The sequence below is a fragment of the Apteryx rowi genome, unplaced genomic scaffold, assembly GCF_003343035.1.
Source record: "Apteryx rowi isolate R43461 unplaced genomic scaffold, aptRow1 scaffold_265, whole genome shotgun sequence".
Classification (NCBI taxonomy): Eukaryota; Metazoa; Chordata; class Aves; order Apterygiformes; family Apterygidae; genus Apteryx; species Apteryx rowi.
The window spans coordinates 554,861-576,943 of NW_020449030.1; the positions used below are offsets into that span (position 1 = coordinate 554,861).

Below are 22,083 nucleotides of genomic sequence, written 5' to 3' on the forward strand. Positions count from 1 at the left end.
CACACAGCACAAGTGCCTTTTATATGGTGCAATTTAGACTTCAATGATGCTAGATTGTTGAAATAACCTTTGAAATCAGATAATATTTTATTTTAAGATACATATGGGATATTCACTAAACTTTATACATTTTGAAAATGCATTTTTTGTAAAATATTTAAATTTATAAGAAAATAATAGGGACTGTACATAAATATCTGCTTTTTTGCATGGGCACACCTGAGTTCTAGGTAATTTTGTTGAATACTAGCCCCTGATAACTCTTAGTATAAGAGTACAGATTTAAAAACTTGTGTTGTACACTATCAAATTGTATGTCATCTGCTGCTTAAGTGTGAATTGAAATTTTAGGGTGGGAGGAAGGGGGTGGGAAATGTGGCTAAGGAGTTTATTAAATGGACACTTTACTGACCAGAAAAGGTGTTTTGTTTTCTTTTAAAATACTGAGTTACTAGCAAGATGGAACAAAGTCTTCAGAGAACACTGAATTCTGATCTTCATATTCTGAAGAAGTATCTTTTTGTTCTCTTTACTATAGACATTTTTGGCTATAGCCCACTTTCTGTGGACACTAAATGCTATTAAGAACTTCTCTCCTTTTCAAGCTGGTACATCATAAGTGGGAGACCTGCTGAATTACAATTCTGAACCATTTGAAGTGGGGCTACCCAGTGTTAGACTTTGCTTCAGGCCAGTAAGAGCCCTAAACTTGATTTAAGAGGAATCAATCCTTTGGTATCAGATGTTTTCCTGTTGCAAATCTCCCTTCAGGTGTTCTTCTCAAAGCAAGGCAGGTTGCAGACTCTTTGCAAGCCAAAGCCTTAGTGCTTCAGCTTGTATCAGAGCTGCTTTCTAAAGGAAAAGTCATCTTTACCGTGCAAAATTAAAGCTCTTTCATGTTCTGTTTGTATACCAGATGCCTCTTAGGGGAAAAAAAAAGTTTTCCTTGCTGAGAAGCATCTGCAGGGTCTAGGCCTACTTATTAAATAGAAAAGAATCATAGGTTGGTGATCACATAGATAATTTTCTATTCTGTTAAACTCTGCATGTTCACTTTGTGTACTTGTTCAGAAGAAACCATGAGGGGTTTGAGTCATTGTTTTGAGGATAAGGGATACTCTGGAGGTTGAGAGAGTTCATGTGAACAAAACTTCTGCTAATGCCTCTTCCTATAAGGCATATAGTGTGGAGCATGTCTGCTTCTAGTTTACTTCCTGTTAGCCACCCAGGTGAGGCTGGAACATGCTCCTGAATGATGTTTTCTCTGAGAGCTGCCATGTGACAATATCTGTGATATTCCAGGACTCTTGTACAGCCTCAGGAAAGGTCAGGGGTCAAGTTAAAGCTTAAGCATTTTTTCTTCCTGGCAAGACTGTCTTCCTCTGACCCTGGAGCCAGCAGTCAGTTGTCATCTGTGACAGTTCTTTGAAATGCATTATCTTGTGTATGTATAGTCACTTGTTATCTGTCATAGGAGTCCTGTTTTTATTTTTGGAATCCTTGCTTGAAAGGGATGATTTTGAAATGCAGGGCAGAGGGTCTGAAATACCACAGTCACTAGCCCTGTAATAGAAAGTTATTTAAGTGCCTTGCATGTATGTTCACATACTGTCATACAGGTACTGCAGATACTGTTGTACAACAGTCATTCTTAAAAAAACAGTACAAGTAAGTAACCCATATTGTTGCTTTCAAATGGCAAGCTGAGTTAAAGCAATAAAATTTCAATTAACCCTAAAGTCCTATCTCTTTTCAAGATCACTTAACCTGATTCATTTCTTGCAATGGCAGTTTCATATGTAAGCTGAAAAATAAAATCTTTGTGTTCAGTCTAGGAACTACACTGTGTTTAGACAGCTAAATTTTTTATTCTTAATCAATAGAAGGAAAATATACCACTTGTCTGCTATCAAGTTAGTATGATATTAAATCCTTTTTTTTCCAGTTGAGATTCTGGTTTTATCCTTTATTAAATAAATAGAATATAAAATGAATGCTTTTTACATGTGCACAAGTCTGTCGAGCTACCTGCTCAACATCTCTCAAAAACTTTATACAGGTCAGGCAGGTTAGCAAGCTGCAGAATGCTGCCATCTTCTGTGAGGTGCTTAGGAGGCAAAAGATGAGTCCTAAAAGCTTTGTAAACTATGTGTTCCACAGTCCACTTCCATGTTGTTGAACTAGAATCAGAATCTTCATTCTGAAATATGGGGGGGGGGGGGAGGACAAACAACTCATTATCTTTTACTAAACAAGAGCAGTTCTTAAACTTTGAGAGTCTACAGAGATTATACAAGTTCTTCTAGTATTACAGAAAAGGTTTATTTTATACAGTCAAGTTAAAGCTCTGGAAACTATTTTAGTGGTATCACTTGCAGAATTAGCTAACGTGACTGAATGGTTAAGCAGATACTCAGATACCTGCCATAACCAGACTATGTCTTTAAGTATATTTGCATCTTTATTCTGTAGAAATGTATCCTAGCTCAGCAGGTTAAAAACATATCCCAAACTCTTAAGAGGCCATGGACTATTGTAGTACTGCATACACTACTGCATGCACTACAATACACATTATTACAAGGTTCTCTCAATGTATACAATTCTTCAGATAATCTAAGCCACATATTCTTTCAGAATCTTGCTGCCCTGCTACTTGATTCACTTTGCTGAAAGTACAGTTGGAACTATATGGTTCTATAATGGTCTGTAGTTTAAAAAAAAAGGTTCTTAATTGTTTGTATGACTAGTTACATATTCTTGTACCTGAGAGTTTGTCAGGTTGGCTTCATGTATTATATATTGCTTTCTAATGGAGTAGAACATGGCTAATTCTTTACTGAGGCTTTCAAAACATTCCTTTTCTTCATCCCAGTTTACCTGTTACAATAAAGAAAAGCCACTTAATAAAATCTGGGCAGCAGTTAAGAGACTTGATAAAAATTTTTATATGAAAAATTCTTAATAGTGTTTTGGCCATTTTTGTGCTGGTAATGTAAAGGCACAGAAATAAGATGGGTAGAAATAAAGGCTTTCAAGTAAAAGTGAATGTGTTCTCATTTGGTTAGCACTCATGGCTTTAGAGGCAAAAGTGTAACTGATAAGTAACCACAGCAAAGGGTTAAGTACATGACAGTACATTTAAACCACTTCCAGGCTTCCCTACACAACTTATTAGAAGTTAATTTGAATCACTTCATTCTTTCCTAAATGGAAAAGGTACTTGTGAATAAACAAACTCCTTTTTTATTAAGGAAACATACCTCTGTGGCCAAGCGAAGGATAAACATAGGTAGTCCTTCCAGTGGGGGAACATAGTTGTCTATCAGAAGTGGTAATCCCGTAAGGTTTCCTTCCTGTAATGCAATACTGCTGCTTCAGTAAGAAGGAGGGAAAAAAAAAAGCATTCTTTCTTACAGTAGATGCTGCAAACCTGTTATCTATTATAAAATTGATTTTTTTTGGATATTTATCCAAACTTAGTGATCCTTAATGGTATCTGAAATTACAAATTTCCATAGTCTGATTCTGGGCAGACATCACAGGGAGAGGTTTGGGGTTTTTTGTTTGTTCTGTGATTTGTTGTTTTTAAACTCAGAGGCCTGGATTTAGACCACCCAGGTCAGGGAGCCCTGAATTCAGGGTTCTTCTCTACCTCAAGACACTAAACACTCAGCTCCCACTTCCTAGAAGAACATTTGAGACAAATGAGATTTTTGTGAAATAAAACACTTGTTGAAGCTGTTCTGTTTTGTATAAAATAAGGGATGCATTTAAAAAAAAAAAAAAAAAAAAGTAACAGCAAGGGTATGGATAGCCCTGCCAGGGCTGGAGAATTGGTTAAGCCACACACCTTGGATAGAAGATCTGGATTCTACTTACTGGAGCAGTGACTAAAGTATTTATTCAATGACTATTTAAATATAAACTTCTGTGTAGCCACCTTCCAAAAGCAGCGTGAGCCCTGAGCATTTTGAATGAAAGGGAACACCGACCTAAATCTTTTACTGGAGTTGGTTCTTACTGATGGTATTTCACCGGCTCAGGATTATTTCTGAAGCAAGCAAACTACTGCAGTTATCTATTATCAACATCTAATGTAATTTACTGTCAGAGGTAATAGCAGTCACCTCATCAATTTCAAGAGAAAAATAATCTTTCAGCATTTCAGTCTTCTTTTTCAGAAATTCAACAATGTACTCAGCTAGCCCTTCCTTTGGACCATCTTCTTCTGTCCAGCCACTTTCAGGGTCTTCTAAAGCAAGCATTGCAAGCTCAAATAAAGGAGCTGGCTCCTAAAAGTGGAGAAGGCAAAATTGTTGTTAATAATCACAAAGCTCCTCCCACCCTTTAAAATCTATTTCTTCTTTCAAATATAATCTAATTGTAATATACACTTTCTGGCCTGCAGAGTGAACAGTTCTGTGTATCCTAACCAGTCCTTTAAAAATATATATATATATATACACATACATACACACTAATTTCTTACTGATAGGATTCTGTAGAGGCTATGATTCTGCAAAGTGCTTGATATTTACAAGATAAGCAGTAGAATTTTAAAGTATATTTCTGTTAAAGACAGGTTATGTATTAAAATTATTTGTTCCAGTACAATAAGGAATAACAAAACTTGGTGAATAGCCGGAAATGACACTAACAACACGGGGCCAGCATCAAAACTCACAGCAGTAGCTACAAAATTGCTAACAGCATTTGCTACATTATACTAGCCTAAAGGAAATGTCAATCTTGCAGTTGACCAAAAAAAAAAAAAAACCCAAAAAACCCCCAAAACAAACAAACAAAACCCTATAAATAAGTCTGAAAAAAAAAAAAAAACAGGCTTGATACTCACAGACAACCTTAAGACGCCAAAGTTTGCAAAGTCATAAATAAGTATCTGGTAGAAGAGTTCTTGGCTAAATTAAAGTACAAAAGTTAGTTATATGGGCATGACCACTTCAAGGTATGTATTTAAAAAGGGAAAAGTAAGGGTCATCTTGGGAGCATCAGAGATGTCCATTCATATTAACAAAGACCTTACTTTAACTAAACAGTTAAAGATTCTCATGCACACCCTAAACTTGTAGCTACATGTATACAATTAAATCTGTTTCTTGGTTTCTGACCCATATCGGTGCAGAAGCATTACATACTCTAGCATGCTGCCACTGTCAATTTATTCCCAGGTACGCTGTGTTTAAACCTCTTTACTCCTTTGCTGCATTGCAAGAAATGCATTGGAGCTTGGAAATTGATACTTATCTATCTAAAACTTTGTAACTGGCACAGTTTTGAAGACTGCGCCTACAAAAATACAAACTGTGTTGTCATTATGTCCTGCAGATTGCATAAACCCAAGTGGATACACCATGGACATTTCTGAAACCTCTGCTTGCTCACGTTTGCACCATCTGCCATAGACAAATTACTGCTGGAGACAATCATGAAGCACATAAAATTTCTTTGTTACACCAGTTTTTGAGCACACAGTAGAGTAGCTGACATTTTGATGATGCTGATGCTCTGCAACTTTTCACAAGCATGCCAGACCTGTTTCCACTTTCTGAACCGATTGCTTAATTCTTAGCCTCATGATTTTTTGCATAGGTGACAAGAAAGTGTTATTGTTTTTCTGTCATTTCCTTCTCCCTTCTAATTAGTTTGGTGGTGAGCAGCTATTTCAACTGCCAGCAAGTCAACTAGCTTCTTTACCTGAGTTTTGTTGTATTGAGAAGGTAGAGTTTTGTCTGATATTGTGCCAGAGCCCACTGAGGACTGACACAGCCAACAAATGAGTGATCGTGTAGCATCTCCTGAAGACCTGAAACAATAAAAAAAATAAATAAAAATTAAAAAAAAATTCCATATCCCCAACTCCAGCATCAACCCTGGCCAGATTGATTTGGTTGGTTGGCTGGTTTGTCATGTGTCTTTTAAATGTGAAAGTCTCAGACTACCGTTCAGGCACTATTATACCCCTGCTTCTAAAATAGGCCTGTACTACCAGCTATCAATATATGTTTCAAAATCTTAATAATTTGTATGCATATCCATATAGTTGTATATATTCAGGCCTAAATGAGAAAGGTTATATAATAGTTCAACTACAAAAGCAAATTTATAAAAATCTCTGTATCTGACTTGAATAGCATTGACTTTCTAGAGCAGTTTCTGGCAAGAGATTAGTAAGAGTACAGACATACTTAAAACTGCAGATGTAAACAACCTTTCAACAAAATATAACAACAGTCAGACTACATTTAGGAAATGTGGCAAATTAGGTTCATAATTTTTTTGCTTTCCCAAAAAAAATTTCTGGCCTTCTCATTTATTAAAAAAAAAAAAAAAAAAAAAATCAATTTGAGAAATGAGATTCCATATTAAGAGTCCATTTTAGCCAGTCCACAAAAGATGTAACTAGTTTCAGTCCTCTGAAGTGTCTTGTTAGAGGGGTTTGGCATTGCAATCACAGCATGTACAAAGCACTAATGCTCCCCAAATTTCAGTGTTACCTTTTCCAAAGAAATACAGTATGGTTAAAGTGTATTTCTTTCTTACAAAGGTCATATCTGTGTATTTCTCACACATGTGATGATAAGACAAAATCTCAAACAGCTGCACAGATTCCACCAGCTACTTTAGGATATTTTTGGAGATTTTATATCACAGTGATACTGTGTGATTTCAGTATTTAAACAGTGGTAGTCAGATAAGTAATCATGAGTGCAGAATTACGAGCCTACTGTGAGACTTTTTCAGGAGCACATATCAATTACCACTGTGCTATCAAGATTTTTAGGTTTTCTTTTTTTCTCCTTTTTTAAAGTTAATTATTATAGAGCCCTGTTAGTCTAGCCATTTTAACTGCGGAGGTTCCCCCATTCTATCTACCATAAAATCAAAATAATTCAAGAAAAAGAAAAAAACAAAAACAAAAAATGATTCCCAACATTTAGACTAACTGAAAACACTAGATTATGTGACTCAATATGACTCTTACGTCAACTGAAAAAGCTAAGAGAAAACAACCCAAGTAAGAATTGCAAACCTTTCACCTTTCTCCAAAGTAACTCTTACCAGAACAAAGAATATTTCACCAGTCACTTGTGAACTCCTTTCATAAAAGTAAGACAGATCCAAACAAAAATGATGAGTAAAAGTAGTAAAAGAAAACCCAATCATCAAGCCTAATCCTTTACTAAGTTTTCCTTATAAATCTATTTCAGAATCACGCAACTAAGCAAAATTTTTGTCGTGAACATATCATAACTGACATTTCAGTTTGAAAGTTACAAAATAACTCAGCTTTTGAAGCTATGATTTTAAGGGATTATTAGTTACAATGCAAGTTATGTGCAAACTATTTAGAATATATAAAACATCTGTTTACTAACAGAGTGTACTGAAGTTTAAAACCAGTCCAGTATAGCTCATACCACTTAGTAGCTGCCTGTTCAGAGTTTGGCCCTTAATGTTTAACACACTTTTTTGTTAAAAGCTCACTTACAGCAGTGGGCTAGTGTGGCCACCTTTTTAATGTGTTTTTTTTTTTTTTTTTTTCTCCTCAGCAGTCCAAGCAAACATGTTTAACTGGCAGGGTAACAGTAATCTTGGGGAGCAAGACAATTGCTTACCTGCATGCACCTGGTTACTAATTTCCTCCTGGAGAGTCAATACACTGGTCAAGTTGATAATTCTTCTTCTAGGGGTGCAGGCAGCAGTCATTTCCTTTCTATTATCATCTTTCTCCATTTCTACGTCAGTGTCTTCGCATGGTCTCTTTCTGCAATATGGAAACAAAAAGGAAGTATGTTCTACTCCCTTATCACACACTCAGCAGATGGGATGGTCAATTCACAGGTTCTACATCAACAAAGGAAAAGCAGAAAGCTTCCCAAAGCTTCTCAGAAGGAAAGACTGTGTCGTTGTACTTCTCAGGCACAATTTATTAGAAAATGGTAGTTCATAAGGGAATTAAAGACTTTTTTTTTTATACTGACTGCATCAGACGTGTCTATTGCTTAAGCATCAAGCCAGTCAGGCTCAAAAGTACACATCACAAAATTCTGTTATTTCTAAGGGGCTTTTTTTCCTGCAATACTAGGAAAAAAAAGAAATCAGATTCTCTCAAATGACTTTGGCCTCTCATAACATTTCTCTTCAAGAGCTAAAAAAAAAAAAAAAAAAAAAAAAGATTATAGTGCTTTTATCTTTACTAGGGTATTGTCTGAAAAATTCAGTGATATATTTTCTATTCCCCCACAAAAGGGGGACTTCTGAATACAAATAGACTAATATGACCTCCCTAAACTAAAGTTAATGTCATCATTCAGTTTCCTGCCTTCCAACATGCGCAGAATCTCCCATTCCAGTTACAGAACTTACCACAAGTTATGTAATGTATGGTTCACAAATGAAATTTAATTTCTTTGATGGCAATGCTGTGAAATGAATAGGTAATAGCCCATATTCAGCAAAGATGAGACTTACCGAGGAAGCACTGTTTCAGGAGACAAGTCTCTACTCTCACTCAGGCCCCCAGCCAACACTGTGACCCTCTGAGCATCAGTGATTTCAGCTACATCACTGACATCTTCCATTTCAGCATCCTGCGGCCTGACTGCGCCCTCAGGAAGTCCCACACTGTCCTCTGCTGTCACTTCTGTGGGGCCTGTGCTTAGTGGGTTGTTCACCGGCTGAAGAAAGGCATCCAGCTTTTGCTCTCTGGAATCAGTGCGGACCATCTGGTGCGCGTAAACTTTATCACTGGTTCCTTTGGTAATCGCAGCAGAGTTTGCTGCTGATTTTACAACCTCACTGGAAGAACAATCAGCCCCCAGAAGCAATGTCTTCATTCAGATATGGAAGAGAGAGAAGAGCAGAGATTCAGCACAAATCAAAGACTAGCCATCTTCTCACAGCATCTCACTGCTCAAAGGTGGGGAACATTCAAACCGCACAGACACCACATCAACCACTCACACAGGCCACCAGCTTTGTACTCGCTATCTGCATAGCACAAATGTCATCGCCTTAGCAGTTAAGGAAATCATTAGTGAACATTGCCTTGTCTCAAAGACAAAATCTTTAATGTCAACAATCACAAGGAAATTTGTTTTTAAAAGTTTGTGGTTATAATTCTTATACTATACTATACACAGAGGTTATGGATTTTTTTCCCTTATTTTTTTCCAGTTAGATTAAATACAAGGTGCTGTCAAATACATATAAAAAACAACTCCACCAGTAACAGGTCTTCCACACAGAAACAGAGCAGAATAAAAACAATTTACCAAACGTGAATCATCAAAAAGACCGAAAATATATTTGGCAGAAAGGTATATAAATTATTTTCATTCACTTTTTTTTCCCCCAGTAAGTTTACTGCCTCATCGTCAACGCTGGTATATTAAAGCAATTTGAGTACAGAGCAAAGATTTGAAGCTACCAGTATAATATTGATAGTTATCAATTACTGCCTAAATTTTACTATTTAACAGAGTAAACATGATCACTATTAATACAGTGAAGCGTTCTGGTCACTTGAAACGTGTTCTCACCTGGGTGAAGTACATCCTTGATGAATTAGAGCCCAATAACTTGCTCTCTACATGTTGCTGCACACGCTCTAGAATACTATCCTCATGAAGGAAATGGACTTCATGTTTTGTAGGATGCACATTCACATCTACATTCTGAGGAGCTATTTCCAGGCTGCAAAACATTTTAAAAGAAGCTAACCTAAAATTTCCCATGCATAGCAGAGAGGGCACTAATCAGTTCAATGCAAGATTCATCAGACCTGGCCCCATGACTCCATGCAATGAAGCCAAAATAGTCCTGAAATCTGCAGTCGGATTTGCTGTGTGTGCGTGTGTGTGCATCATTGAAGAATTTGATTCCAAACTCATCAAAATCAGTTAACATAGGTAAGCTTAAATCAAGCTCTCCATTGTACTACTACAAAACAGTTTTTAGAAGTAACTTTTATTTACAGTGTGTCATGAGTTAATGAGCTCTGAGGTCCTGTCATTTAGCAGTAATAGCAAGCAGGAATCCAGCTGAATGCTGCAGTTATTGTTTGAAAGCACTAAATATCAGTAAGTTTTTCATGGGTAAATGGCAAAATTTAATTGCTTAGTAATTACAGAGTAATTACAGTTCTTCCATTCTATTTTATATTGTCCAATGACAGTTAGTTACTGTTCAATTTTAGCTATTATTCTAAATTTTTTTAATATTTACTTTCTGTAAGCAGTATGATAACAATTCATCTCTTTGTTGCACTAGCATACCAAGAACAGTAATAAGTAAAAATAGAAATGATTATGTTTTGCTCCTCTAGAACACAATATAAATCCTAGCAAGGAAAAACATTGATGGAGTTTGGAATAAAAGACCTGACTGGTCTTAAATGCTCTGCTTTATTCCTAGTGCAACTAATTTTCCTAATCCATAACTTCAAAGGATCTAAGTCGAAATTATAGGTGCTCACTACTTCTGAAAATCAGGCCTTAAGATTTTTTAATGCGATGATCTTCCTAATATTAAAAATACATAGTGAATTATCTCCTATTTGGCAATAAACTACTTCAATGTGATGCTTAATACTATCTTGTAGGGTGTAGCTGGAGTGAATAGGTTTAAAAAGCCGTTGGTATCCCTGACGGTAGTGTTAAAAGGCCACTTCTTTCTATTGCTTTACCTTAAATATAGGAACGGATGTGTACTTTTTGGCAAATAAGCAGCATAGACAGTTTCTATGGCTTTCCGCAAAGCGGTCGACTCTACCAGTCGATCTGAAACAAAGAACAAAATGCTACATTCAGACCGCACCACTGAAACGTACTGCACAATGCCTAACAACTCATTTAGGCCAAAATCTTCATGCACTGCATCTTCAAAAGGCATCAGTTGTACCCCTTTTTTCCCTAGACATCTTAAAATAAAACCAGGAATAGGAAATGTTGTTTTATTTATTTATTTATTTTTTAACATTTATCAGCATTTTTTAAGTGTGCTAAAACTGGAATAACCAAACTACCTTTTCATTATTTGGTACAGTCATGGTTTGCTGCATTGCATGCCAGTGTTGCTGCAACCATAACCTTGACGCTCCATAGGTTTGAATTTCTTTAGGCCCAATCTCAGCTGCTCTCCAGTATTTTAGAATATGAAATATGACCCACATTGCAAATAGAAAAACTCTTTTTTAGATCTATAGTGAACTGTAATATTTACCCCTCAATAGTTTTCAAGAAAGTTCATACTTGGAAAGTTTTCATAGTTCTTTAGAGAGAAATGGATTTTGTTGTTCTGATTATTATGCAAACAACATACAGCTCTACAATATGCCTTTTTTTTTTTTTTAACTTACGGTTTATGAAGAGTAAAAATATACATTTCTTCACAGAGTAGTTTGCATTTGTTATGTAACCTTTCATTTTAAAGGCCAAGCTTGCATCTTCGCAGCCCACTTCTATCAGTTCTCTATTGACAGTTTTACAGAAATAAACAAACAAAAAAAGAATTCTTTTGTCAATATAAATTTCAGTCATGCTACTCACAAGTAGGAATACACTATTATGTATTTCATTTATGTTTCAGTTAAAGAAAGCACTAGAATTGTTTTAGAGTTTATATGTTCTTTGCCGATCCATAAAATTACAGAATCACAGAATGGTTGAGGTTGGAAGGGACCTCTGGAGATCACCTAGTCCAACCCCCCTGCTCAAGCAGGGTCACCTAGAGCACATTGCACAGGATCACGTCCAGGCGCGTTTTGAGTATCTCCAGAGAAGGAGACTCCACAACCTCTCTGGGCAACCTGTTCCAGTGCTCTGTCACCCTCACAGGGAAGAAGTTTTTCCTCATGTTCAGAGGGAACTTCCTGTGTTTCAGTTTGTGCCTGTTGCCTCTTGTCCTGTTGTTGGGCACCACTGAAAAGAGTCTGGCTCCATCCTCTTGACACCCTCCCTTAAGATATTTGTATGCATTAATAAGAAATTATTTAAAACACAAAAATAATAAAACACCAATTGCACTTTTTCTTGCTTATCTCTCCCTAAGCAAACGTAAAACAGTAATAGAGTATGATTAGAGTCTACAAAACCATCCAAAATATCTTTTTAATACCTGAATATATCACATTATCCACTACATTAGAACTGTCAATTTAAGTCACTGACAGTGGCAGACAAGGACACTTCAAAACTGCCAGCAGCCCAGGGAAGGTCACCTTTTTCTTGAACTGTTGTGTCCACTTTTACCAGTTTAACATTTATATGTGGGCTATTAAGAAGTCATATAAAAAAAAAAACAAAAACAAAACACTTTTTTTATTCCCACGTGTACAGATTCTAACAATAAAAATCTTCATAGTTTGCATGATTTTTGTGATGTATTAGTTAGGGAAATCTGACCAGACTCTGGTAATCTGTGAGTACAATTAGCTAGCAAGGTATTATGCCAGCTTTTAAAATTAATATAGAAAAGGCTTATGGGCTACTTATTTCAAATTCAATCTCCATATATTCTGACTTCAATTTTTAGTTGTGTTCATTTTTTAAGTGGAAATAATAAGCTAGATTTAACAGCATCTGAAATTGGGTAGACTAAAGGTTACACTTGATTTAAAAAAAGTTTTAATTGAGATGGACAATTTATTCAGGACTGTGCGAATGAAAAGCTACATCAAACAAGCATTAATTGCAGACAAAATCAAATGTGTAAAAAAAAATATGAATATTGCAGACCTTATTGCTGAACAGCCTTTTTACTTTGCTGCATTTTCTAAAGGGGTTTTCATGTATTCAAAGTTAAATTCCTCACATGTGAACTGTGATTTTAGTAACTGAATCAAACTGGCACTTAAGTATTCATGGGAGACCTCAGAGAAATTCATTCGATAAGGCTGTTCTATGAATTCTTCACAGCTGAATACATTCTAAAGAGAATTCTTCCTAAAACTGCAGATAAAGTTTTTGAAATAGGATGGGTTATGCATGTTTGTCTTCAGCTGTTCTTGCTGGTTTATTCAGCTTCAGCTAACATAGTTTTTGTCAAAATATTAAAAACTAAAACTTCAGAAAAGTTAATTCTAGAAGACTTTGAAATTTATTAAATAGTAGATTGTAGTAAGAAGAGGTAAAATTTTCATGGTGTAGGAAGAGGCTAGGAACTTGCAGAGCAAGCTAGACCTGTGTTCTCTTTCTAAATTAGCACATGGAAAACTACAAGCAGATGGTTCCCTTTCAGTGCATTAAAGGAAAGATCAGATATTTACATTACAACTCCCCCCTTTCCTTTGATTAAAGAAAAAAAAGAATAGCCACACATTCTACAAGGAAAGAGAGAGCTCTCTATTATTGCAACATTTCCTCTTTTCTGTAATTCATTTTAAAGTGAACACATATAAAGTTAGCACAGTCTGTGTTCTTTAATAGAAGAAGGAATAGGAAGGTTAGCGGAACACATCATGTCAAAATGAAAATTGATGGTCAACGTACCTGCTAACAGCATTTCCAAAGATGGACCTGATATTATCCACTGTTGAGGCATTTGATAAGGTTCTAACATCTGACATAGTATCACCTTGCTAAAGAGAGCAGAAATGAGTATCACAGTTCTGGCTGAAATTTTCAGAAATACGTTGAACACAACAATATGCATTTCTAACAAAAATGTACAACTTCTTTTTGAAATTTTGTCTTATTATTTATTTGTTTGTGTTCAGAAAAACAGTAGATGGTAAACAGCATAGAAATACAGTAACTGATAGACCACATCAGGTGCATGGTCCATTGGGCTAATAACCCATCTTTGAAAGTGAGGAACATAAGCACTTCAGTAAATAAATATCAAGAATGCCACAGACCGAAGGTACTCTGCCCCACCTTCTTACATATAGTTATTAGTAATCAGACTTTCAGAAGAGGCTGAAACAGCTCATAAAACTAAAACAAAATAAAACACTTGCAACATAGAAAACTCCAAACTCCTGACAATCACCTTTTATCTTGCTCACTTTTAATTAATGTGTTTTGCATCCAAACTGCAAAGTAAACTTCAACATTTCAGTACAAGGGAAGGCTCTATAAACTAGTCCCATTGCAAAAGATGCATTACAACACAGAACTTTTCTGTTGCTTTCATATAAATATGATGAAGTTAGAAACACTGTACATACCTTTTTAACTGAAAAGCTGATGCCTGAATTATGGATGGCATACCTGAAACAGAGGCAAAAAGAAGAGTGCCATACGTGAAAGAATAGGTTACTTCCCTTGAATGCTCAAAAGCAACCAGTAACATGGGCAATTTCATTTACTGTTACACAGTAATATAATTTATTTGCATTGAGCTTTTGTAGATTAAATAGCTTTCAAAAAAATTGTTAAGTTCCCTATTTATAACTAAGCTGAAATCATATAAAGTTCAAGGATCAGCTTAGGTTATTTCTCAGAAAAAAACCCCAAAACCTAATCCAACCCATATAGATCTAGTTAGTTCAATTTCATTTCACAGGCTTAACAAGAACAGGAAAACCTCTTCAGTAAAACAGATTCAACTCTCAACTTCTATGGAGAAGGATCTGAAAAATGGCTGGCTTGCCACCCTCTGAGCTCCCCTCCCCCTTGGGGTCAGCTGTCTGCGATCCAAGGCCTAGTTTTGATACAGCACAGCCGCTCAACCTTGGCCCAGGCTTCCAGAGAAATTGCTGGGTTATGAGAAAGAACACAAAGTAGTATGCAAGATGAGAAAGGTGAAAATGCAGGCAGAGGTTAGATTGTTGCAGTGTGGACAGTTAGTAGCTCAGAATTCAAGAGAAGAAAATCAACATAAAAAAAAAAGGAAAATCCTAATTGGGGGAAAAAAAAACAAAAAAACCCAGCGAGCTGGTAGACAGCCACTCAGCAAGACTGCAGATGAGCCAGCCACGAGCAGTAGAAGCCAATGCTTCACCTCTTGACTGTGCCTGCCTGGCTAGTAAAGACTCTTCAGTATCTTACTGGGAGAGTATGCTAATACATACCATAGTGTCGTTACTCTTTGCTATCTTTTTTGTTTACTGAAAGTGTAAAGATTTTTTGGTTAAGTTGTGTAGATCCTGCTTGCAAGTCTCTTCACATGCCAAAGACGACCGAATCAGTGACCCATAAGGGAATGCTACATCTCACAGCTGAACTGACTTTTGTGGGGGAGAAGGTAAAATTGTCATTCAGCTTATTCATATTCAGCTAAATCTCAATGTTTTTGCATGGTTTTTGGATCCTTTTCAGCCCAAGTTCATTGAGAGTTCACTCATTCAAGTCTATCACAAGACGTTGATTTGCTGGAATTCTTGCTAATAATAGCAACAGACTGACTACACTGTTTCTCTTCTAGATTTTCTTTATCTAATCAGACTGTTATCCGATACCATACACTAACAAATACTTTAAAAACAAACAAACAGAAATCCACACAGGTGCCAGTCCCTCCCAGAACTCCAATGCTCTGCTTGGCATTAGAAAAAAAAAAAAAAAAAAAAAAAAAAAAGAGCCTTTTGTTTCAGTCTACCTGCTAACAACTTCCAGTATTTTTGCATACTCTTCACTTGGATTTTTTAAAGCCTTCCTCCTTGTATTTACATTATAAAAAAGATCTTCAACCTGCAGAGAAAAAGATCATAATTAAAAATTCAATTTTTAAGTCTTCTGTCACTGTGTAATTCATCTAAACCCATCTTCTTAATAAGTACTGACAAAATTGTTCTGAGAGCATTTTTATTTATGAAACATCCACGTTTGATTTATTCCTAACCTGCTTAGGTTCACTTCACAAAATGCAGCTCTAGAGACATATACGTTTTTCAGATATTTTGGTACCTCAGTATTGTATTTTTCTCAACAACAAAAAAACCTCTTCAAGTACCCACTTTTCAAAAATTAAAAATTATATTCCTTCCATTGTAGATGACAACAGATTTCCTGATTACACTGTGTTTTAATAAAACATAGATAATAAATATAGCTAAAATATAGATAATTATGCTGCAATCAAGGCTGTTAACTTCATTAAAACAAAATCTTAAATTTTTCATTTTCATTATTTATTTAAATAGTTACATAATATGCAAATTATTTTCTCTGATAAAAACAGAAAGGCAGAAATATAAAGTTCAGCTTCTTTTTTAAGCTACATTACCCTAAGCCTTGATCTAAGGTTGACTCACGTGCTAAGCCTGGTGCGTGTATGTGTACGCTCCAAGGCCAGGCTTCTACTTTCTACTCTGGACTACGCAACACGCACACTCCTTCCCATTCTGAGTTCCCTGCTTTTCATCATCCAAACCCTTCATCTAATTCTGATCACATGCTAAGATCTGCAGGCATATAATCTCACTGAAAGTCCAACAGAAGATATGCCTATCCTAGACCTCAACTTTCCACACTCCAGACTGTGCAACTTGCCCCACTCCTCCCCGTTCTGACCTGCTTATTCTTCACAATCCTAACAGCAATCCTCATTCCCACCCACGTGGAAAGCTTGGTAGATGTATGATGCCACTGAAAACTAAACAGCAGTTTCCTATGCCAGCCCTCATCTTCCCACTGTGGCTCGTATAACAGACACCAGTCCTCCATACTCTGAGCTTCTTAGTTCTTATAATCCTAACTGTCCATTAAGGCTTCAACAGTCCACATGTATTATGAAATATTTCTGATAGTATATCACTGCACTATCCCCACGAGAAAGAGAGAGAATCTTCTGAAGTTTACCTTGCTCTCTTTGGGGGGAAAAAAAGAAAGAAAGAAAAAAAAAAATGTAACAATGTCATTTGGAAAATATTCTATAAGGTGAGACTGTCACATACCTTGCAACAGAACACTTACAACAAGTGCTATAAGCATAATAATCAGAGAGCAGGAGGGGGATAAGAGAGAGCAGGAACACAAACATACCATGATCTGAGTCCCTTGGTTTCCAGCACAAGGTTTCGGAGGGGCTTTAATTTTTCCATCACTGTAAGTAGCTCTAATCAGAAAATAAAAATAAGAGGCTATCAGAAATCTAGATTGGTGGGGGGGGGGGGGGAAAAACAAAAAACAAAAAACAAAAAAAGGGGGAAGGTGAAGAAATCCCATCATCATCACACTCCTCCCAGCAAAGAACTTGGGACACTGACAATTGGCTGCAACTCCCTGCTTCTGCTTGATGAAAACTGGCATCACTGACAGGAGTACCCAGAGGGGCAGTAGGCAGGTGAGAGTAACAGCAGAGGAAAAGGCATAGATAACAGGAAATGTGTATTTAACTGTATCACTATTATTGACACTTTTCCTGTAACAGTAGTATTCTTGTATTTTCTTTTTCATTAACAGCTAGACCTGTCCAGACCTGAAAATATTTTTTTCATTAGACTTAACATTTCAATTATACCAACGAGAAATTCTTGTCTGTACATAAAAAATCTGTTTCCTTTTGGCCCATAACATTTTGAGCATAGAAGATTTTTGACCCATGTAATTCTTTTAGTGAGTTGTACAGATGCATAATTTTAAAGAGCATACTTTTTTTTTTTGCCCCCTACATACTTAATGCAAGAAGATCACAGTGACACAACCTTTTGCAACTCAAGATGCAAAGCTCATCTTTTTTCCGTCTTTTTCTTATATACAGTTGAGAAGTTAAGGCACAGATTTTTGCTTATGTTGAGAGGTTTAGTTTTCAGGAGAATATTCAAAATCTTTTTTGAATAGGATTAGGCACCTAGCATACAAACCCAAACTAAGATGTAAGATCCTGTGTTCAGGACCCATGAAATTTGCAAGACACACTGCCTGTGCACACACATCATTTTTTTCCAGAAATCGAGCAAAAGACAAAAGTTTACTGGTTGCTGAGGTAGAATTCCTTTTAGACTTTTTTTTCCCCACTCTTAAAATATATTGCTTTAGGTAAAGCTTACCTTTACAGTCTGGAATTAAAAAAAAAAAAAAAAAAAAATCACTCAAACTATGTTTTCTCTTTTTTGGAGCCTTTTTTGCCACTGCTGTGGATACCCAGAATTCCCTGTTTCCCCCCTTGCTCTGAATAGATTGCCCTCTTTTGTATCACCTCTCAGGTAGAGGCATGTTACTAAGAACATTGAAAAGAGAAATACATCTGTTTACATAACGTTACATAATAAGTAGCATACCTGTATGCACATTTTGCATCAGCTGTCTTAGTAGTTACTGTAACATGGGCAACATGACTTATGCTAGCCAATGCCTAGAGAAAGGAAAAGAATCTTTGTGAGCCTTGCTCAAGAAACCATTAATTTCTGAATGAGTGTCCATACTTTAAACAGCATCACTAAATTTTGATATACCATTTGCAAGGAATTAATAAAAACCCTTTTAAGAAAACTGCAGGTTGGTAAAGCTTTAATGAATTTCAGTACCTACAATACTGACTCTTATCCAGGACCTTCTTTTGGCTTTTCCAAGATTTCATTCTGTCTGACAGTACAAGCAGCTAGCAGTGTAATATAACTAAAAGAGGGCTTGCAAAGATATTACAGTGGTGCTCTTTTCTTTCTGTTGTGTTAATAAAAGGCAGATAGTTTTGTATGGCTTTGCTGGGTTCCTTATGGTTTTGCTGTTTACTTCCCAAGTCCTACCCAAGTTCTTCTTCTGACTGTACGTAATATTACAAAGGTAGGTCTTGTTACATTGTTTTTCTTGGAAAAGTCAGTGTACAGGTCTACACAGCCTGGTGAGCACAGCCTCAGGACCAGAGTCACTGGCTGCAGAGACAATCTGCTGACAGAGTGTGAGCAGGAAACTCCAGGAGAGTCTGCTCTCTGGAGCACGCAAGGATGTGTACGCCCGATACACTCAGCATCATTACATATCCAGCTGTTCCTGTGAACAAAAAAGCAGAGCTGACCATGGACTCTGGTCCATGTATTTTGAACTCTTTATAACTTGTTATAGAAACAACACAAAAATGTGCTTCTTGCTTTTTTTAAAATACCAATTTCATTATTTTCTTGGAATGTGATATTTTCAAAGCACTGGGGTGATCAAAAAATTAGGTACAATTAAAAAAAATAAATCAGGGATAATAGCAAGGAGATGTAAAAAAAAAAAAAAAGAGGTTAAGTTTGTGGTAAAAGCGTTAACAAAGGAACTTTCCAATAGTATGGTCTAGGAGATGGCTGCTGGCTACAGCACTAGCATTAGTGGCAACTTTGTCAGCTACTTTTAAGAATCACATTGCAATAGAAATATTTTAGTAGTCCCAGATACAGCAATTGGCTCAGTTGTGTACCATGTTCTTCCCTGTGGTCAGCAGACCAGTTGGCTTCTCTGACAACGGCTCTGTACCTGCCTTTTATTTTATTTTTTAAAAGCTCTACCACTCTCTGTTCACGTGCATTGGCAGAGAATCAACTGATATTATTATTCTTCAATTTCTTAAAAAAAGTCTAACAGGGAACAACACACTTCATGGCTCATTCATCTTCTCAGTGCTTATCTTTTCTCTGAACCCTAACCACCTCCCCACCTTACCCAATGCTAAGGTAGACTCTCTCAACAAACAAAACCATCTGTCAAGAATGCTGGGAATGAGATACTATGTAAATCCCACTACAGTAGGATAACAACAGACAATGAACAGTTTCAAAACCTTGTCAAGGAGCTTACCTCACCCCTAAAACCATATGTAGAAATACTAGCCAAGTCTTCAAATTTTTGCAGTTTACTTGTAGTAAATCTCTCACATACAATGTCCAGATCTTCTTTCTACGTGAAAGGGACAAGCAAATAACAAGTTATTTTTTGTTTCCAAGTCTTTTCAAGATAAGAAACACTTATTTATAAATTGAAATAAAGTTTAAGTGGCAATATCAAACATCAGCATACAACTGTCAATTTAGGTTACCTACTCTGATACCACAGCCGTTATCTTGGACCTGGATGAGCTTCAGACCACCTTCTTTAACTATTACCTGGATACTGGTAGATTTAGCATCCAAACTGCAAAGATAAAAAAAGAATTCTGGAGAATGAAGGACTATATGACCTAAATGGAATTTCAAATCATTACCATACAAGAAATAATTTGTTTCAATTCTAATTCTCAGTCATCTTGGAATTTGTTCTGCTTCAGGTAAGTTTTTTATCCTCTCCTTCCTTTTTCTTCTGACAACACTGATACATTATCCTAAATCACAATCCACAATAATTATGACAAATTTTTAGAAATTTAGAAAAATAGGAAGAAAGATGTCTAGTCCAAGAAATACAGCACAGCCATTCTCTAACCCTTAAGGAAACGCACTACACAGCTGCTTGTTTTCACGTGGCTGATTCAATACATTTACTACTGAAAAGGCAGCAACTTTAATCCTAGGCAGCCTTTATTCTCAAACCAAGCTCAAATTATTAGCTTCGCCCGCGGAGCCCCCCGGGGGAAGCCCACGCGGCCGTCCCCGGCTCCCCGCACAGGGCCCGCGGCAGCGCCGGGGACCCCGGCGGGCGGGCGGGCGCGCGCGCCGGCTGCGTTACCAGTTCTCCACCATCTCCTTGATGGCGTTGGCGGGCCTCTGGATGACCTCGCCGGCCGCGATCCGGTTCACCACCGCCTCGTCCAGCCGCCGGATCACGCCGGCCATCAGCGCCATGGCAGGAGCCGGGCGGGGAGGCCGGGCCGGGCCGGGCCGGGAGCCGGGGGCGGCGGCAGGGCCCGACGGGCGGCGGGGACCCTCCTCGGGGGGGAGGGGGAGACGCGCAGGCCGCGCTACGGCCGCTCGCGCCAAACGGCCGCTCCCCCGCCTCCCCGCCCCCCTCGAGCGAGCGGCCCTCCTATTGGCCCATGAGAGTGCCCATCACCCGGCCGCCTTCCTCCGCACGGCAAGAATAAAGGCGGGGGCGGTGCTGGGAGGGTGCGGGAGCCGCAGGCCGCGCCGTCCGCCGCGCACGCGGGGGGCGGGGCGGGGGTCCCCGCTGTGATTGGCTGCGAGGCGCGGCGGGGGCGGGGCGTGGGGGCTTTGCCGTGTAGCAGCACCACACTGTGCCCGGTGCTCGCAGCACGCCGGGGCGTTTAGGAGCTGCTTGGAACTGCAACGCCAAGAAACGGGAGTTGTTCCAGTTCAAGATGCTCTGTTACTAGCACCTATTCATCTAATTTAATCTAGCTTCAGGGACTTGTCCTGTGTATAAATGGCTGTCTTCATGTTTGGGACCACATGTTAATTAATAAAATAGCATGTTATTGGCAATCAGTAAAGCAGTTTTCACTTTCTAGAAAAGAGAAAAAAAAATCATGGGGAGTGTAACTTCACGGGCGTGTTTTTAAACAAGAGGGTCATGAGGTAGCTCAAGCCCTGGCAGTGCTGCAAAGGAAGAAGATAATGGGCCCTGCAAGGAAAGATCTTAACTTAGGCCACTTTGAGGCTGACTTCAGGTTGCCTGCTCATTGTCCTTGGCAAAACTACTCAGGAGGAGGGCAGCCATCCCGCCTGCCATCTCCTTGGCAGTGGCTTCCCAAGCCTTTTGGTTGCCCTGGGCCACTGTGCATTTCTGCTTGGCCGCCCAGGGAACAGTCCAAGATCCTGGTACGAGCTCCCCTGTTAGCATGACCGGGGCAGGTGGCAAAGGTACAAAGAGAGGGTGAGCGACCATGCACTGACCTCAGGAGCACTGGGCTTTGAGTGGGTGAATGTGGCTCTGCTCCAGGATTTGCACCTAGGGGAGGAATCTGGTTTCAGTGACCTCAGGCAGTTGGTGGGAAGACAGAAAGCAGAAGGCATCTGGTGGATCCAAAACAAAATCCGGAACAGAACACATCTGCTCAAGCTCTTCATTGACAGGAATTTTTCTGACTGTATTTGCACTGTCAGTATCTGCCCTAGACCAAAGAGGAAGAAGACTTCCACAAGTACTGCTTGCTTACACCCGTGCTATCGTTTGTATCATATAGAAGCAGTTCATTTTGATATATGCTGCTTGCATGCACATTTAAATGCTTGCATGCACTGCTTATGCTAAACTGGCAATTTACATGTTGAAGCTGATGCGGACAAGTCTATTTCTCTGCTTG

The 22,083-nt window shown here is 38.0% G+C and overlaps 1 protein-coding gene across 6 annotated transcripts; it reads right to left on the reverse strand.

Annotated features, from left to right (window-relative positions):
- Positions 1 to 63: 63 nt before the first annotated feature.
- On the reverse strand, positions 64 to 20,719 carry MLH1 (mutL homolog 1). 6 transcript variants are annotated; one of them, XM_026067945.1, is made up of 20 exons: positions 20,550 to 20,719; positions 19,928 to 20,018; positions 19,686 to 19,784; positions 18,191 to 18,264; positions 16,953 to 17,025; positions 15,568 to 15,659; positions 14,195 to 14,237; positions 13,515 to 13,603; positions 11,384 to 11,496; positions 10,712 to 10,805; positions 9,567 to 9,720; positions 8,497 to 8,855; positions 7,641 to 7,789; positions 5,719 to 5,827; positions 4,859 to 4,922; positions 4,131 to 4,295; positions 3,264 to 3,356; positions 2,767 to 2,880; positions 2,029 to 2,200; positions 64 to 1,563 (listed from the first exon to the last, which is right to left on the reverse strand). In XM_026067945.1, the coding sequence occupies exons 1-19, from the start codon at positions 20,663 to 20,665 to the stop codon at positions 2,033 to 2,035; spliced, it is 2,259 nt and encodes a 752-aa protein (XP_025923730.1). In that variant the 5' UTR covers positions 20,666 to 20,719; the 3' UTR covers positions 64 to 1,563; positions 2,029 to 2,032. The 6 variants fall into 6 exon arrangements, with proteins under 6 accessions (XP_025923730.1, XP_025923731.1, XP_025923729.1 ...); XM_026067946.1 differs by lacking the exon at positions 2,029 to 2,200; XM_026067944.1 differs by lacking the exon at positions 64 to 1,563 and having other exon boundaries at positions 1,952 to 2,200.
- Positions 20,720 to 22,083: the final 1,364 nt, after the last annotated feature.